At 41.0% G+C, this 20,369-nt stretch overlaps 1 protein-coding gene across 2 annotated transcripts in view; it reads left to right on the top strand.

The window, feature by feature from the left end:
* The window catches only part of vapal (VAMP (vesicle-associated membrane protein)-associated protein A, like), a 73,159-nt gene extending 57,403 nt beyond the window's left edge, over positions 1-15,756 (top strand). The window contains exons 4-7 of one of the 2 annotated variants that reach the window (XM_055633948.1): positions 2,185-2,265; positions 3,863-3,919; positions 7,338-7,517; positions 15,000-15,756. In XM_055633948.1, coding sequence (XP_055489923.1) covers positions 2,185-2,265; positions 3,863-3,919; positions 7,338-7,517; positions 15,000-15,161 — 480 coding nt within the window. In that variant the 3' untranslated portion in view covers positions 15,162-15,756. The remainder of the gene's footprint in view (positions 1-2,184; positions 2,266-3,862; positions 3,920-7,337; positions 7,518-14,999) is intronic. The other variant, XM_055633949.1, reaches the window with a different exon arrangement.
* The last annotated feature ends 4,613 nt before the right edge of the window (positions 15,757-20,369 follow it).

Below are 20,369 nucleotides of genomic sequence, written 5' to 3' on the forward strand. Positions count from 1 at the left end.
AATCAATTTAATTTACCACTGGTGGACTCCAATCAAGTTGTAGAAAAATCTCGAGTATAATCAATGGATCCAACACGAACCTAAGCTAAATTTTGAGTGTCATAGCAAAGGGTCTGAATACTTAGTAAATGTGATATTTCAGTTATTTGTTTTTAATTACTTTGCAAAAATTTCTAAACACCCGTTTGCGCTTCTTCGTTCTGGGGTATTGTGTGTAGATTGATGATAAAACAAAATAATTTAATCCATTTAAAAATAAGGCTGTAACGTAACAAAATGTGGAAAAAGTGAAGTGGTCTGAATACTTTCTGAATGCACTGTAGGTTGCAGACCATTTTGTTAATGGAGGCAAATTGCAACTGTTTCCTCTACTGGTGGTGATGTTTAATTTAATGGGCTGCACAGAGACATAAGAAACAGTTTCTAATTGATGAAAGCCTGCTTGAGGCCCTTGGATGTATACACTAGGCTAATTTAATGGGCTTTCAAACTGCAATTCCATTTTTTAAGTTGCTGAAAACGGGAGATACATCTCAGACTGAAATGCCAGGCTGCTACTGGAGACACACAACTGTTTGTGTGAGGGCGAACAGGGAGGTTCCTAGTGAGGGAAGCTTCACAGGACAAGGAGGACCGATCCTTAGGAGGCATATTTATGCAATGTCAACCATAATCCTGCTTGTTTTGCTTTTTTATATCTCCCTTTGATTCAACAATCTAGTAGTTACAGCTTCAGCCACAGTTCAGTGAAATATAATGTCTTCACCTTTGCTAAAATACTGAACAATCATGTTAGGATGTGTGATATAAGTAGTAAATGAAATGCAGTGACTTTAAATCCATGAGTTTACTGCAGACTATTAGGATGTTGACTTCATACTGTTATCCTGAGAGCCATCAAGAATGAGTGATAACCTAACAGCAATGTGAGATACAAAACTCCAGCAACATCTCTTATGAACCCCAAAGGTGTACCAGTGATGATTTCCAGTCATTAACATGATAGCGTTTTGTGGGAGCATTCAATTCTGTTAACTTTTATTTTAGTTGAGATATTTTTCTACTGCTTTTAATGCCTGCAGCTAATTAAGATCTGGATGTGAGGAATGTTTAATTGCTTTGGAGTAATTGGAGAAACTGTGTTGTGCTGCTTGACTCGGTGTTTGCAGTAGGGCATGGTGCTATCTACTGCCGTCAGTGGATGCTTGGAATAATGTGAGAAACTTGCTACAATTTAAGCTAAGTTCATGCTTTAATATATAGAAATGCACCCTTTAGGATTTCTTTGTTTGGGTTTAATTTATTCAAATGTCAAGGTAGCCATTGCGTCACATCACCTGGGTTCATACTTTTTTTTGGATCAAGAAATTTTGCATGAAAATTAAAAACGTCTTGACCAATTTGAGTACACAACTTCTTCAAATCTACAGTTTACAAAATGAAGGTAGACAAAAATGCTGGAGAAACTCAGTGGGTGAGGCAGCAACGATGGAGCGAAGGAAATAAGCAACGTTTCGGGCTGAAACCCTTCTTCAGACTGATGCCTGGTGGGGGGCGGGAAGAAGAAAGGAAGAGGAAGAGCCTGAGGGCTGAGGGAGAGCTGAAAAGGGGAGGAGACAGCAAGGGCTACCGGAAATTGGAGAAGTCAATGTTCAGGCCTCTGGGATGCAGACTGCCCAAGCGGAATATGAGGTGCTGCTCACTGTGGCAATGGAGGAGGCCCAGGACAGAAAGGTCGGATTCGGAATGGGAGGGGGAGTTGAAGTGCTGAGCCACAGGGAGATCAGGTTGGTTAATGCGGACCGAGCGGAGGTGTTTGGCGAAACGATCGCGGGTCCAACCAACTATCAAAAAAAAACCCTTGCATGTAGTTGCCCCTTACCTGCCACGATTTGCCCTGCCCCTCCTGTCTTCCAGCTTTCTTTTTCCCCTCCCTATAATGGGTCGGAAGAAGGGTCCCAACCCAAAATGTCATCTATCCATGTTCCCTGAGATGCTGCCAGAGCTGCTGAGTTTCTCCAGCACTATTGTGTTTGTTTTGTAAACCAGCTTCTGTGGTTTCTTTTCTCTACATCTTGAGATTTGTATACTTCATCTTGTGCATCAATTTCTGCAGACAATTTTAAAATCTAACTATATAAGTTCAGATAGAAGTTATTTATTCATTATTTTTTATTTTTTAAGTGGAAGGATGCAAAGGCTGAAGATCTGATGGACTCCAAACTCAGATGTGTCTTTGAGCTACCTTTTGAAAGTGAGAAATCGGTAAGAGGATATAAAGAACTAAAAATAAGATGTTACTGAATTAATCAAAGTTGGATAGCTGTGTCAGTGTTGTGGTTACAGTTGGATTTTATTTTACTTGTCACAACGTAACTCGTTCTGTTTATGCTTCCTAAATGTTTGTAAAGGTAAAACAAATAGTTGATAATTCATTGCTGAGGTACATACTGTATTTTAAGGTTTGGTTTAAATTTTATCCTCCCAGATTTTATTTTCTTAATAAATGGAAACTTGAAATTTGAATATTGAATTAATGTAGAAAAGGTCCTATGACACACATTTAGAAATATTCCACAAATAATCTCTACTTCGGTTCAACCCAAGTGTTTGTCCAGTCTGAAGAGATGGGTTAACAAATCATAAGTTACCATAGAGTTATACTACAAGAAAACAGGCCCTTTGACCCAACTTGTCATGCTGACCAAAATGACTACGATATGATTCTATGTTTGACCATGTATTTGTCCAAACATAATTGTACCCCTCTACCCCAACCTCTGGCAGTTTGTTCCATATACCCACCACCCTCATGAATGTGATCCCAACAATTATTCGATCACTTTCTAATCTTCTAACAATTATTATGTGAATTTAATTTTAATACAAACTAGACCAAGTGGGACCCATTGGGTCCCGTTCCTTCAACGCGTGGTTGCACGGGGGGGAGCGGCCTGCAACGTCACACACGCGCACACACACACACACACTCTAAAACCCCCCCCCCCCCCCCCCCGTGAAAGGTAGAGGGGGCGCGCGGCGTCACGGGAGGGCTGCTCCCCGAACGCAATACTCCACCACTCACCCATAGGTCCCAAAACTGACCAATCCCTAGAGGGGGTGCAGAGAGGGAGAGGGAGGGGGGACAACGTATCCTATTTAATTGTGCCCGCCAGGTTGATTGCAACCTTCACATGTTTTCACAAATGCAATCTCCCACCCCAGTCCCATTGTGATGTCATATATAAACGATATCCAATGTGATTAGACGTCTGTGAGATGGCACTGTGACATCATCAATGGAAAGTGCTGCAAGAGTCTCCCACTGAAAAGTGTTTTCGAAGAAGATACAAATTAAGGAGATTAAAAGAAAGCCAACACAACCCTGCAAACACTCAGAAATTTCGAATGCTGAGAACAAAGGGAAGAGTTTTAGTATAATACTAGACCAAGTGGGACCCATTGGGTCCCGTCCCCAGTGGGTTGCATGATGGGGGGGGGGGGGGGGGTGGGGATGGTGGCCTGCGACGTCAAACACACACTAACCACCCTCGACACACACACACATAAACACACACACACTAACCACCCCCTTTGATATTATTAATTCGCTCCTTTTACCCCATCCCCGCCCTATCCACTCGTGCATAACCCCCAACTCGCAGGCATGGCCAGGGCGGGGGAGGGGAGGGGAGCAGGGGCAGGGGGGAGGAGGCAGAGGGAGAGCAGGCAGAGAGGGAGTGGGAAGGGGGGCAGAGAGGGAGGAGGATAGAGTTTGAGGGGTAGGGGGCACGCGGCATCACAGGGGAGGGCTGGTTCCCGAACGCAATACTCCCTCGCTCCAGGCTCTGCTTTTGCCTAGGTCCAGTCGCCGGGCTCGGCCTGCGGCAGCAACCTTCCCACCATGTGCCGACCCGGGGTGAGTACAGGGCTCGACTTGCTCATTCTTTCTGCGTCTTTTGAATAACGGGGGGGGGGGAGTGGTCGGGGGGAGTGACGTCACAGCGCGTGGAAGACGGCAGCAGACCCTTTGTGACGTCATCAGCGAAAGACAGTCGTTTTTAAATTCAAAGTTTTGTCAGATTTTTGAACTTTTTCAGTAATGACTCGAGAAATAAAGCATGACATTTTTAGATAAGGCAATTTCGGGCTCCACGGGAAAAACCTCTACCGGAATATGTAAAATTTTCACCTGTCGTTTTTTTGGAGAAGATACGATTATAAATAAAATTATAAACAAAATAGACACACACACACACACACACACACACACACACACACACACACACACACACACACACACACACACACACACAAAAAAAGATCGGACTTTTAACAGGTACATGATAGATAGATATCTATAACCAAATTGCATTATAATTTTTCACTTCATTTTATATATCCAATATAAAATATATATATAAGTGAGATTGACCAAACGGTGCCAGCACAATAACCTGGCCCTCAACACCAGCAAAACCAAGGCAATTATAGTGTACTTATGGAAGGGGTAGGATAGGGACCCACAATCCCGTTTGTATCAACGGGATGATGCTGGAAAGGGTCAAGGACTTCAAATTCCTGGGAGTGCGTATTTCCGAAGATCTTTCCTGGTACCAGCACACTGATGCAATTATAAAGAAAGCACATCAGCGCCTCTATTTCCTGAGAAGATTACGGAGAATCGGTATGTCAAAGAGGACTCTCTCGAACTTCTACAGGTGCACAGTAGAGAGCATGCTGACCGGTTGCATCGTGGCTTGGTTCCGCAACTTGAGCGTCCAGGAGCAGAAAAGAATGCAGAAAGTTGTGACCACTGCCCAGTCCATCATTGGCTCTGACCTCCCCACCATCGAAGGGATCTATCGCAGTTGCTGCATCAAAAAGGATGCCAAAATCATCAAGGACCCACACCATCGTGGCCACACACTCATCTCTCCGCTGCCATCAGGTAGAAGTTACAGGAGCCTGAAATCTGGTACATCCAGGTTCAGGAACAGCTACTTCCCCACAGCCATCAGGCTATTAAACTCGCCATCAAACAAACTCTGAACTATAACAGCCTATTGCACTTTATCTGTTTATTTATGTGTATATATATGGTCTATGCTATATAGACACACTATGCTTGCAATACTCTGTTGTGCTGCAGCAAGCAAGAATTTCATTGTCCTATCTGGGACATATGACAATAAACTCACTTGACTTGACGAGATTAGGGATAGAATTAAGGAAGTTCAAGCTTGTGAGAAAGGAATTTTTCATCACCCTCCGAATCATTTGTTCACTTTTTTTTCCCTAGTTAATTTAAGGTTCATTGAATTCTTGTTTGATAAACATTTATCCCGTTTTGCACGACTTGCTGATTTGCCCAAACCTTTGTCTCCCATTTGGTGGGCTGCTTTGTCACCATCATTAATCGTCATCTTTTTTTCCTGACCTAGGTCTTCACTATATTGCATTAGCCAAAACAAAAATAAAATCAGATGTGTGTGTATATATAGATTTTTCATTTCTATTTTTTTTTCTCCTTGTATCAGACTCTTGCCATGTAATCGAGTTGCCTAGTATTAGTTCTTTAATAGTGAAAGTTATGATCTTAATAGTTCAACTATCAGAGGTGCTGTTAAGGGTCAAGTCAACTCAAATCCCACTCATTGGTGTATTCTTAATGCTTCAGGACTTAAGAGGGAGCAGAAATCTATTTTAGTGCAGGGTAGCTTTTTAATTTTATAATTGTTCCAATGCACTGTATAAAGTTATGTCCAGTATTTAGTTGTATTGAAAACCTTTCAATCTTATGGAAGTATTGATTTATGATTAATGGATGTGATATAGTGACTTGTGTAAGAGAGGATTGGCTTATAAGAAGGGCATGCATTTTTGTAATAAACTTGTGTAAATGTTTATAAATATGTCCCCTTCTGTATATATGCCATCGGTAACAGTGGACAAAACATTTTGTCTATTTATTGGGTTATTTGAATCAAAACCAGCAGAAGAGTGTGCCGCATATGTTTAAAAAAAACAAAAAAAAAAAAACATTCTTTCAAATTATATTCGCCTTTTAGGCCTTCAAGAAATGCAAGCTCTGCTTATAACAGTCAAAAGAAAAGTTAGTTATTATTGCATGCTTTCTACCTGAAGTTTTTTTTTCCTATGTAGCAGAACGAGATTGTAGAGTGCGACCCAATAGTCAGTGATTTAGACACCCCAGTAGATACAGCAAAGATGGATCTGCACAGCTTTGTGCACTATTATGACAGTGCTCGACTACCTCCACGTGCTGTATCCACGCCAGGAAGTGGGCTCAGGTCTCATACGCCAGTCCGTGGTGGCATCCGTCAGACTCTCATGAGTGGTAGCCATAGAAGTGACCTGCAGGGATTTATATCTGCTGCAACCAGTGAAGTCAGAGTGCAAAAGGTCCAGGTCTGTTCTAGTGAGAGGATTATTCAATGCAGCAAGAATTGTACAGTGGATTCCTGTTGTCATTTTATTTTGGGACGGTGAAATCATTTCCCTTTATCTGAGGTAGACAAATTTTCATTCAAATCAAAATGCAATGGCCTTGATTTCCCCAGATGATTGCCTTTTGAGTGCAAAGGGGACTTTCTTTTACTGTTTTTGAGAGAGCTTTGAGCACTCATCTGGCTGGTATGGCAATAACAAATTGTGCTGCAACAACATTGAGCAATCAACTGTTAAGAAAATGGACAAAAAGACAATAAGAGGAGTCCACTGTTCTATTGTTTGCATATATATTTGACATTTTTGTAGAAGGTGGATAGGGTTTTTTGGATTGTGAAACCTAGGGCTTATAAGATAATACATTTTTAATTTGGGATTTAATTAATAGAGGCAGTACATTTGCAGTTGCATACAATTAGTAGATGGGTGTATACATCATAAATTGTCAAACATTGAATTTTATTGGACCAGTATGGCAGTTTTGTTCACCCAATGTAATTTAAAGTGGTTAAAAATATCAAGCTAAAACTTTTGTGCTTTAAGTTATTACTATTTTACAAACATTGCTGCATTGTTACTGCTGAAATAAACATGAAAATTTACTGATAAAATATGCAGCGGATCTTTATAACACACTAGTTAAATGTTTGCACAATGGGAGCTATCAAGATTATTAATAGGAAAAATGTATTACGATTATCTGTGGTGTTTTTTTTTCAAAAGTTAATACAAGCTAAAATGCAATATTTAGAGGGAGGATCACTTTTTGTTATTTTACACTTCACTACTACATTGATAAATTGATTTTTATAAATATATATGTATATTATTGTATAATTAATACTTCTGTCTGACAATGTTCGCAGAATGATCTAGAAACAAGCAAATCTGCAGCAGTAACGAATGCTCCTAAATCTGAAGGTCTGCCAATGCCAAAATCTGTCAGTACTTCACTGGATGACATTGAAGTGAGGAAACTAATGGAGGAGTGCAAGAGGCTTCAAGCAGAATTGGCGAAAATAACAGATGAGAATCGACAGTTGAAAGTAAGTCTTTTTGAATTGGTGCAAAAAGCTTTGGGCATTTTAAAACACTAATTCTTAAAGATGATAAATCTTAATCCAAGTTTCTGTACCATGCAAGTGAAAGATACAATCATTGAGCGCTGAGGTTTTGATTTCCAAGAGACTGAGATGGGAAGTGATGGGAAAAGGCAATGACTTTTAACTTGACAAGGGAAGGGAAGAGATTTGAATGTGTGTGCAAAAGCATCAATTGTTTTTAGGTGTAATTACCTTTATTACAAACTTAACAGTAAATCTAGCCATTTTTTTCCAGGGCGTATTTTATGCTGCCCATGATTCATTTGCTAAATTTGTATATAATTATGAATGCATGCATATAGTTTCCCTGGCATTGGTGTGATCAGCTGGCCTTGAGGATGTAGAAAGTTTAGACCATTATTGGAATATGTAGACAAAGTCAAATTAGGTTGACGCGCAACATAATTGCAGCTTCAGGCTTTCAAGCCTATTTTATTGCATTGTGGAAATACTTCAACTTGAATGAATGGCTTGAAAATATCCTCCAACAAAAAGATCCAATGATGCCAATGCCAAAGCATGCATTTAAAGATAAGCTGCAGCCTCACAGTGCATGAGACTGGGGGTTCTATCCTGACTGCGGGTGCTGTCTGTACGGAGTTTATGTTCTCCCTGAGACCGCGTGGGTTTTCTCTGGGTGTTCTGGTTTCCTCCCACATTCCAAAGATCTGCAGTTTTGGAGGTTAATTTACTTTTGCAAATTGTGTAGGATGTAAAAGTGGAATTACATAGAACTGGTATATGGGTGATCAATGGTTGGTGTGGACTCGATGGCCTGTTTCCATGTTGTATAACAAGTTGTATAATGTAGGCTCTATAACATTGTTTTTTTCTTGTGCTTGAATAGTTATGAGGCTGATAATTAGTAGTCAGATTTTTATTTGAATGCTGTCTGGGGTATTTAGGTTAAGCTCAATATTCATGTGATTTGAATGTTGATTTGTGAGAATGAGGTCCACCTCCCTGTCTGTGCCAGTTCCCCATAGCCCTTGATTCCCTTTGAAAATGTATCTATCTCCACCTTAAATATTCCTAATGTTCTAGTCCCTGCAACCCTCTTGAGATAAGACTTCCAAAGATTCCCCATCCTCTGCAGAAATAAATGTCTATCCTAACTCCTCCTGAGTTGCTTTGCAGGTAGATCGGGTGGTAAAGGTGGCTTTTGGCACATTAGCCGCGCCTTTTCTCACCTGGTTAAACTAATTTCTAACAGTTATAAGGTAATGAGGAGCAAACACCCCCTGTCCTTGCATCTCTACATATTTCTTTCTCAGCCCTCCTAAATGGATATTCATCCCCCCCCCCCACCCCCCACATTATAAAAGCAGAATAATTGGTAGTATTGCTCTTTTGACTTGCTTGAGGCAAAAAGTTTATATTGTTGTTGTTTAGAACAGTTTGTGTTAGCAATTTAACAGCTGAACAGTTTTTGATCGATTAAACTAACTGCCTTTGGAAGAGATTAATCTTTTATTGTGCTATCAAACTCTTTAAAATTATTAACATTTGGCAAAAGCATACAGATTAAAATAGCTAGCAGAAGGACAAAAATGCTGGAGAAACTCAGCAGGTAAGGCAGCATCTATGGAGCGAAGGAAATGGGCAACGTTTCGGGTCGAAACCCTTCTTCAGAATAACTAGCATTCATTTATGATTTGACTGTTGATATGAAACGGCTGTCCTGGTTTTTTCCCCCTAGTTAGATGGTTGGAATTGCTATAATTGAGACAAGTTTTTGTTTCCGTTCCAGACAGCTTCGATAATGATTCTCTACAGGCCACAAGAAAGCAGGAGTGGGTTACTTAGCCCCTTAACCTGAATTTACTATTTTATGATTGTTACTGGTCGACTCCTTGTCTGTGCCAGTTCCCCAAAGACCTTGTGTGTAGGAAGGAACTGCAGAAGATCGACACACAATGCTGGAGTAACTCAGCGGGATAGACAGCATCTCTGGAGAGAAGAAATGGATAACATTTTGGGTTGAGACCGGAAACTTCACGTATTCCTTCTCTCCAGAGATGCTGCCTGTTCCTCCAGCATTTTGTCTATCCTCATAGTCGTCGATTTCTTTTGAAATTTTATCTATCTCCACCTTAAATATTTCTAATATTCTAATACCTGCAACCATCTGGAGTTGAGAATTCCAAAGACTCTCCATTCTCTGCCGCAATAAATGTCTACCCATCTCCATCTGACTGGCTTCACAGGTAGATAGGGTGGTCTTTAAACTTTACGCATAGTGTGGAAAAGGCCCCATCAAGTCAATCATGTAACCTCATATACTAGCACTACACTACTCCCTGGGGACAGTTTACAAATAGCAGAATTAACCTACCAACTACCAATTTTAAAGAAAGCAAACTCAATGCTAGCATTTATTTCAAGAGTGCTTGTATACAAAACCAGGGATGTATTGCTGAGGCTCTATAAGGTGCTGAGGCTCTATAAGGTAAGGCCGCATTTGGAATATTGAGAGCAATTTGGGGCACCATATCTGAGGAAGGATGTGCTGGCTCTGGAGAGGGTCCAGAGGAGGTTTACAAGAATGATCCCAGGAATGAGTAGGCAAACCTATCCTGGGCATTTGGCAGCACTGGGCCTGTATTCACTGGAGTTTAGAAGAATGAGGGGGTCCTAATTGAAACATACAGTTTAGTGAAAGGCTTGGATAGTCGATGTGGTGAGGATGTTTCCACCAGTGGGAGAGTTTAGGACTAGATGTGTTACTGGTGTGTCCCCTCCCATTGGTACGGGGGTTTTGCATTTTTCAGCTTGAAATTGTGCAATATGGTGCATACTGTAGCGAGCCTTTTAACTTACACTTGAATGCAATATATATGCTTTAAATTGGATTAGCTATGAATAAGGTTAGACTAAATTACATTCCACAGTAGAGCCCAGGCTCTGTTCAACACGTGCAGCATATGCCTGATCTTAGCATATTCATGGATAGAAATCAGATTATAATCAAACACAGCCCATGTTGACCAACCTGGGTCTCACTGCACACCTAGTGCTATTCCAGACCTTGACTCTGGATGCACACTTGGCCCTGCTCCTAGACCCTCTGCACTGACAATATATCTGGCCCACACATAAAGCCCCATATCTGACCCCCCTGGACTTAACCGTTTAAGTCCACAGGTGCTTATCGAATGCGGTTATCTTTAATGGGGCACTTCACAGATCAAATTTTGTATAACAAGATTTGCTACATCCATTGGCTTCCTTGTTATCTAACATGATAGTTTCTTTGTCAAAGAAATCATCAATTGGTTGAACATAATTTCTCATCCATAAAATTATACTCACTCAGCTGTATAAGTATTCTGTAACGATTTCCTTTATTTTCCTAACAAACTGTCCTGAAGTTATTTTCACCCCCAATATATTCAATATTTTGCTGTCTTCCTCTCAGCTGGGACTTTTCCGAAATGCAAAGTCCAATAACTATATATCTATATTACTAAAAGTCTGATCTTGACCGCTTTTGGCTCGCTGTGCTGTGATTTCCGAGTGAACGCCACCACCTACGGCCGTCATTTTTGGCCACCTCGCTCAGAGCCCCCCTCCGTTTGCCTGGACTGGACGATTTTTCCCATCGATGAAAAATCAGAGATATTTTAATGTTTTAAAAAATGTTGCCATTCTCTCTGCCCCTGCAATATATCTCGCCCTCACATAAAGCCCCATATCTGACCCCCTGGACTTAACCTATTACGTTCAAGTCCACAGGTGCATATCTAATGCAGTAATCTTTTATGGGGCACTTCACAGACCAAATTATCTGTAACAAAATATGTTACATCCATTGGCTTCCTTGGCATCTAACATGCTAGTTACTTTGTCAAAGAAGTCATCAATTGGTTGAACACAATTTATCATCCATAAAATTATACTCACTCAGCTGTATAAGTATTCTGTTACAATTTCTTTCATTTTCCTAGCAAACTGCCCTGAAGTCATTTTCACCCTCAATATTTTCAGTATTTTGCTGTCTTCCTCTCAGCTGGGACTTTTCCAAAATGCAAAGTCTAATAGCTATATATTTAAGCAATATTGTTCTATTAAATGTGATCTTCAGAGTACATCATATTTTCTGTGGTATTCATAACACAACCATGATAAAAAGATCTTTGGTTTGATTGCACCTACCAACATGCATACATTATTATATTACAGTTAATGGCATATAAAAGTCAAACCTCTGGAATGGATGATATTCATTATGTGGTTGGTTGGGATCAGTATCAGTACAATTACTATATTAAAATTTGGATCTTCAGATGTCCTGGTTCAAGCTAAAACTAAAGACAAATAATAATCTCCTCACACATTCCCCTGCAAGTATCTCTGTCACTCCTTTAAAATATTCCCCTTCTTTGAACAAGCTCTTAAATATCGCATCTGAATCAGTTTCCATCTGATTACACTCTTTGAGGATGTTCATCTACGTGTTCAATTAATAAAACAATGAGATTGGGGTCATTTCTATTCAACCTGTCAAAGGAATTTAGGGGGGGGGGGTTAGAAATAAGGTCAGTGAGGTAAACAAACATAATAGTTGAGTGGCAAATGACAATAGTGCTACATTCCCAATATTTAACTGAAGGAAATAATGGGTTATCGGGGCTGTATGTTGTGACAGACAGCCTGACACCTTGCATGTCATTTTAATATTACACTTATCCCAACCCCCTGGATATTCCAGATTAATAAAATAAGGTTTTGTCAACTAATTACAAATCAGGCTAATTACAAATCAATAACGTTAGCCAACTCCGAAACATGAAGCGCTGAGCATTGGGATCCAGACATCATGGACAACTGGCCTCTGTTCCCCGCTAACATCTGACAGTGATCTCCGTCAAAACCAGGGACCGCGGAGCGATTTTGAAAGTGGGGGGGGGGGGCTGAGCAATCACTGATCACTGGCTTTGGGGATGCCCGGCGAGGGAGTGGAGCAACCGAGCGGGGAGAGGGTATGGAAGTGGGATGTCCCCCCTCCCAGGGTTTTTGAAATTTGATGTATTAAAATCATGTTTTAGTGCATTGTAGAAGTACGATTTTAATGTTTTTTGTATTAATTATTTTTAAGAGGTAAATTATTAACAGGTAACTTTTTCCACACAAAGGGTGGTGGGTGTATGGAGGTAGTTGAGGCAGGGACCATCCCAACATTTAAGAAACAGTTAGACTGATACATGGATAGGGCAGGTTTGGAAGTATGGACCAAAAACAGGTAGCATAGCTAGGACATGTTGGCGGGGATGTAACTAGTGGAGAGGATAAGGGAGAACCAGTGGATGTGTTATATCTGGACTTTCAGAAGGCTTTCGACAAGGTCCCACATAAGAGATGCAAACTTAAAGCGATATTGGGGGTTCAGTATTGATGTGGATAGAGCAATTTATCCCATCAGATAAAGCATAAAAATAAGTTTAATTTGACACCTAACTCACTTTCATATCTCAAGTAATAAAAAAGTTATGGCCATTTTCATACTCGGAAATTAGCATCTTGTTCCCTATTGATTTTCTATGGACATAACAAAAAAGCTGTGATCATGGACAGTCAAAAGCCCATAACCTTCTTAAAAATTAAGAGAACTGAATGAAATTTTCAGTTATCATAGATTGAACCATTCTGAAACAAATATAAAATAATCTTACTTGGATGACCTGAAATTAAAGCATATAATGAGTTAGTTACCCAATTGTAGCTAATTTCAAACTTCAATTACTAGATCTAAACATCTATCCATTTCTTAATAAATGATTAACATTTTTAAATAACCTAAGTGTCCAAATAATATTCACAAATAATTCACAATAAAACATGATTTTTAAATCTCATTTACATCAATTTATAGGCCAAATGGAAGGAATTTAGTGTTCAATTGCTGTAAATTAAAGTCCATTTTAAATCGGCTTTTTAGTGGGTTCCTGTGAACGCGCTGGTTTAGAACGTTCACATTGCGCTGGATTTGTGCCCTCAAATGCCCAGAAATATAAAGAGCCCAAAATGAGCTACTCGCTATAGAAAACTTTATATACAGGGTTCTTAAGAAGCTCCTTTTAATGTAAAAATAAGGTACATACCTTTAATTGTTTGCTTTATAAAACCCTGGGGCTGCGAGAGGTCGCGGATTTGGAGAGTGATTTTTAAACTACTATAACTATTATACAAGGCCATAAAAACTAATAATACCTTTTGCGACGGGGTCTTTCAGAGATTTTTCGTTAATGATTTACTAGGCTGAACATTTTCGATTGCAACAGCCTAGTAAAAATCGCGTTTTAAACCCGCCCCCTCTAAACAGCGCCAAAATCGCGCACACGGCCTGGGGTAGATTCTCAACGACGATTCAGGTAGGTTTTGCAACATACCTATATCCTGTCTCTGTAGGTAATGAACAGTGAATGGCACTTCCCCTTCTTGCTACTAGCTGGCACCTCACGCCAGTGGTGCATCTAGTCGCACTGGTACGTGACAGCTCCCGTGACCCAGGTATGGTCCTGAGCTCAGGTGCTGTTTGCCATAGATACTCATGCGGAGAGAATATTTGCACTCTGCAACCAAGTCACAAGAGTCCGAGAGATGACACTCAAAACCCATCTGCCAAAGGCCTGGCAACTTCAAATGCACGCAGGAATGTGTTAGCTCTTTCTCTGAACTAAGCAAGCTCAGCAACATTTCCTGAATTTAACTGAAAGGATAGAATTAACTTATTATTTCCAAGTTCGTGAATTTGGGTAACTACCCCCCCCCCCCCCCCCCTACAATCAGACTGAAAAATAGTCCTGACCCGAAACATCACCTATCCATGTTCACCAGAGATGCTGCCTGACCTGGGTTTCTCCTGCGCTTTGTCTGTTTTTGTAAACCAGCATCTGCATTTCCTTGTATCTACAAGTATTCTGCACATTTGCTCTGCCCCCTCTTCTATTCCCACCACCCTTGCAAAGTACGCATACTCTTAATACATTAAACCTCAGAAGTTAAAATATTTGCCTCTGTTAATTAATATATTTGTGTGTTCTTTAGGATATACTGTGCACTTTATCAGTATTTTATAGCTTTTCAAAACTAGGTGTAATTCCACAACCGAAAGCACAGCTAACTTGTTTCAAGTGTCTAATCTGTTTTCTAACTGACCACTAGGCGATGCCCTGAACAAGCAATTAATGAATCGTTCCCAATATTTGCAGAATTGTGTATAAAATTGAATTGTGTATAAAATTGTAGAAGGGTAAGATGCAGTTTTGACTGCTTTTCAGAGGCCTATGCGACCTATTTGATATTGAGAGCCAATTGACGGAGGGGGGAAAACCTGAATTATCATGGCTCAGACTAACTGAGGATTTGTAAAATATTGCCAAACACTGTCTTTCTTTTGTAACACAACTGTTTTGTTCTTTTTAGGATGATGGACTGAGGCTGAGGAAGGCTGCCCAGTCAGGCAACCCAGTGTCATCCACATCTAATGCCGCAGTCAGAGACCACGGCTCCACTGCTCTTCCTTCCCTCCTTGTTGTAATTGCAGCCATTTTCATTGGATTCTTTCTAGGGAAATTCATCTTGTAGAGAAAGCATGCAAGTTATTGGGGCCTGAAATGTTCTGTTAATCTGCCATATCGTTGGTAGTATGGCTCACAGTGACCATGTTCGTGTACAGCATCTTACAGGCCTTGCCTTTAATGATCTCACACAATTAGAACACAAAAATACTTTCAGTTCTTGGATAATTGGAGTTGTATATTGTCAAAACATCAATAGCAGATGTCTCAAGGTTTCACATAAGTCCTTGGAAAATAATGACTTGTTCTCTCTGTGGTTTAATAAGAGTTGAATGAAATGTTAAGTGTCTTGTAAATGTTATTTTAATCCTTTTAAATTTTGTTACCTGTTGCTGGATACCTCTTGAAATTTTTCATTTTATAGTCAAGTTGCTCATGCCACTTGTTTGCCAGTAATGAGAGATGTACTGAAATACAAAAAAGGTGCCTCCTTGTAAATTATCCCCCATTTCCTTGCTGTTGAAGGCCGACAAGTTTATCAATGCAGAGTTTCTCCCTAGCCACAGAAACATCCCCGTGAGGCAAATGTTGATTGAAAGCTCTTCATTCTTACAATCCTGTCCCATGGTATTTAACAAAAATAAAATCTTTAACATGTTAAACTTTGTGTATTTTTCTGTCTCGTTTGAAAAATTATACTTTAATTTCTTATTGGTGAGTACATGTAAATTATGAACTGAAGTGTTATTTTGCTTTGATTTTTCCTCGTTTTTCCATTCTTGCCGGAAGTCTCAACATACTCTCTCCTTGTGCAAAGGTGACTGCACCACCACAATTCAGGCAGGAATTAAACTGCTTCCTTGTTTTCTTTACGTCCCCAGAGAGACCGTCTATTGAGAAGATACTGTATTTAATCACTTTCTATAATGTTTGAATCAATCACCATCTTTTCAAGTAAATGTTTCCAAAATGTGTCGACAATGTATACGTAACTGGGTAGTTTATTTTTGAAAGTTTTGGTTATTTATTACTATTGATGCTGAAATTAATAATGCCCTGAGAATATATGGATATGTTTTATATTTTAAGATGTCCCATTACATCTCTAGCAGTGCGCTAACCCAATGTGTAATTTGTTTAGTTTATTGTCACGTGTACCGAGGTACAGTGAAAAGCTTTGGTTGTGTGCGAACCAGTCAGCAGAAACAATACAATCAGGCCATTCACAGTGTACAGATACATGATAGAGGGAATAACGTTTAGTGCAAGATAAAATCCACTAAAGGTCAGATTAAAAATAGTTTGAGGGTCTTCATTGAGTTAGATGGTATGTCAGGACCGCACTCTGGTTGTTAATGGAATCATTCAGTTGCCTGATAGCAGCTAGGAAGAAACTCTGTGAATCTGGAGGTGTGCATTTTCACACTTCTCCACCTCTTTCCTGATGGGAGAGAAGATGGGGTGACTAGTGTGAAACACTTCCTTGATGATGCTGGTAGCCTTGCTGAGACTGCGTGAGGTGTAAATGGAGTCAATGAAAGGAGGCTGTTTTGTGTGATGGACACAATTTGTCTGATCTTCAGGAGAGGAGTGAGGAAGAACAAGGGCATTCAAACTAAATGTTAATTACAACATGGAAAGAAGGAAATCCAGAGTCCAGCTGAGCCAGGTGGTTCTTTAGAGGGTTGGAGGATTAATTAACTGCCTGACTCTCGTATCACTGATATACATCCATTCGAACTGAGAGCCTCTCTTATGTTGACTGACTGTATGGTTGTCTTATCTCATTCGTTTTTCTCCTCCTTTCCTCCCACCCCCTTCCCCCCCATAAAATCATATCATAAAACATGCCCCAAACTATTGCTACAAATTCTTCTATCCTAATCCTATTGTAACTCTAGCAACTTTTCTTCCTGCTGGAGCATGTGTTTGTGGTGTGCTATCCCATTAGTCAAATCAAAAGCCTTTCCATTAGTAAAATCTTGCTGAAGATTTTATTCTCTCTGCAATGCTGCCAACTTCCAAGACCATTCGTTCAATGTTGATGACCTCACCATTCTTTCCCTTGCCCTCAAGTACCTACGTTAATCTAACGTTGCTTTTTTTTTTTAAAAGGACAATAGTTAAAATCATTAGGTTACACAGAAAAGCTGGAGAAACTCAGCGGGTGCAGCAGCATCTATGGAGCGAAGGAAATAGGCAACGTTTCGGGCCGAAACCCTTCTTCACTTAAAATCATTAAATGCGAAGCTTGCTGTAAGTATCAAAATAGCCTTGAGAATTGAAGATTGTGAGCTTAGCAGTTTCCGGTGACATTTGCAAATACTTTAACCATTGCTCTGCAATTTTAGCAGCCTGTAGATACTAAATTTGAGGGTTTACTGTTCTAACTATTCCAGCTACATCATCTGGGCGAAGCAACATCATTGCTGCAGTATCAGATGGTGGGAATATTTGCTCCTATCGTTCAGCCACGAATGGTGACTATGTAGGGTCTCGACCCGAAACGTCACCCACTCCTTTTCTCCATAGATGCTGCCTGTCCCGCTGAGTTACTCCAGGTTTTTGTGTCTGTCTGATATTATGATTTCCATTAACCTATTATCACAAAGCTAAAGGGTCCATGTGTTGTAGGATGATGCTCTTCTGGAAAACCTATGGTTTGCTTATAGTATGATTTTATTTTGTTTCAATGCATTTCCAATCCTGTTGGATTATTTTGAGTACCTATTCAACCCCCTAGGAGTAATAGACCAGGATCAACAATTAACATGCATAATAGGGGTTTCCTTTGTACGGAGAGTCCAAAACTAGCGATATTGACCTGGAGTTGTAGGTTGATCGTGATCCTGTTTGGAATAGTTATTTTAATTACATGAATCACTTGGAGCTTTAACCCAAATTCTCATGGCAGCTTGGTTAGTTATTTAAGATTGAAATGAATTAATTTTTGAACTTCATTCCTGCATTCACATTCACATAGAGTGGATCAACGAAGATAGGTAACAATGAAAATGATTTGGCCATAGCTAGAGTACTCTATGCTGTTCCCTTCACCACTTTATAGGAAAAATGTGATGCACTGGAGAGATTGCAGTGATTTTATAGGATGGAGAATTTAAGCTACGTGTGGAGCCTGGATAGGCCAAGTTTCTCTTCTTCGGTGAGAATGTGGATTGACCTGATTGCGGTATACGAAATGACACAGCACATAAATGGTGAGGAACTTTTCCTCTTGGGTGAGGACATAAGTTTAATGTAGGGTAGTGGAATGAATGTGATTTATTTTACCAGGCGATGGTTGACATTTGGAATGCACTGCTTAGGGGTGATGTAGAGAGTGTGACAGCACCCTCTCCCTTGGAGATCTATTGGTTGGCCACTTGATCCTTGTGAGCTTATCCATCCTTGTAACTGTAAAACTTTGATCTTGGATGTGGATGTGTGTATGTGTACATGTATTTATTTGTTTGAGTGTTTTCACATCTTCTCGAAAAAACAACCCGCGAACGGGGTAATGTTTACATATTCTGGTAGAGATTTACTCTCTGTGATCCAAAATCAGCTTACCTGAACATTTTGTGCTTCATTTCTTGAGTAATTAATAAACATGTTCACTAATCCGATCAAACTTTGAAATCAAAACGCCCTTTTTTTCGCTGATGACGTGACAATGGATCTGCCTGCCAGCCAACCAATGGATCATAGTTGAAGACTGCGTCAGCCCAACCGGCGCTCCTTTTGTTGACACTCGCTCGGGCCTCTCCCCCTCCCCCTCCCCCCTCTCCCCCCCCCCCCTCTCCCTCCCCCCCTCTCCCCCCCTCCCCCTCTCCCCCCCCCCTCTCCCTCCCAACTTCCCCCCCCCTCCCTCCCCCCCCCCCTCCCTCCCCCCCCCCCCCCCCCCCCCCCTCCCCCTCTCCCCTTCCCCCCCTCTTGGGGTAAAATTCTAGTGAATGAAAAGAATGAATGAATAATATTAATATAATATCAATGTGGGCGGTTAGTGTGTGTGGGAGGTGATTAGTGTGTGTGTGACACCGCAGGCCGCGCCCTCCCCCCGCAACCGCGCATTCAGGGGACGGGACCCAACGGGTCCCACTTGGTCTAGTATATGCTTATTTTAAATATAAAACTATGATCTTGGATGTATGTGTATTTATGTATTTATTTGCTCGTGTGCAATTACACCTTGAAAAAAACGACGCTCTGGTAACGGTAACATTTTTACATATTCCAGTAGAAGTCAATCGCCTTATCTGAAAAATTGATGCATTATTTCTCTAGTTATTAATCAAAATGTTCAAAACTCTGAAGAGACTTGGAAAAAAACCCCTGCTTTTTCCCTGTGCCTACAGCTGTGACGTCACAATGGAAGTGTAGTCCTACTCGCAACAATGCTGCTATATTGTTATCCAAGTACGAGTCCTGCTAGCCCTAGCAAGTGCAAATTAATTTTTTTTTAAAGTCACATTACACTGAGTTCTGCTCGCTAGCAACTGCAAACACATTTTTTTTGGGGTTTAAAAATGAGGGAGGGTGCACAAGGCGAAATGAGCTGCCCCTGGGCAGTTGTCGGCTATGGGCAAGTGGTGGAATATTGCGTTGGGGGACCCGGCTTCCCGTAGGGGCTATGGGTGAGTGGTGGAATATTGCCCTGGGGAACGGGTTGTGTTGTTGGACCAGGCCTCCCATGTGACAGGGACCCAATGGGTCCCACTTGGTCTAGTACTCTATAAAACCCAGGTTTGTGAGCCAGACTGAAAGAAGGGAGAGGACCATTCCGGTGGCGCTGCGAATTGGTTGCCTTGCCTGCAGCGGGTTTGTTTTGACTTTTTTGTATTTTTAGTATGGCCAAAAGTATGTTTTAGTGTTTCTCTGTATGTCTTGTGGGAGGTGGTGGGGAGGGAATAGGGGGAAACTGTTTTTCAGGTACCTACCTCTACGGAGATTCGACTTTCTTTCTTGTTGCTTCTTCGCCCCCCTCCTTGTGGCCTTACAGCTGGTTTGGTGCAGCCTTTCCCCGAGTCGGGCCCAGAGCTTCCGCGGCTGAGCAGCGGGGACTTTAACATCGTGGACCCCCTTGTCCGGGGTCACCGGAGAAGCGCACTGACCTTTGGTCTGCAGCCTACAACATCTTGGAGCCTCGGTCTGTGGAGATTCTGGCAGCAGGCCGGACCTTACATCGTGGGACGGGCGATCCCTCGCTGGGGGTCGCTGGAGAAGAGCTTCAGCCTGCGGCCTACAACATCTGGAAGCCGAGCTCTCCGGGAAGGAG

The sequence above is a fragment of the Leucoraja erinacea genome, chromosome 4, assembly GCF_028641065.1.
Source record: "Leucoraja erinacea ecotype New England chromosome 4, Leri_hhj_1, whole genome shotgun sequence".
NCBI classification, from domain to species: domain Eukaryota; kingdom Metazoa; phylum Chordata; class Chondrichthyes; order Rajiformes; family Rajidae; genus Leucoraja; species Leucoraja erinaceus.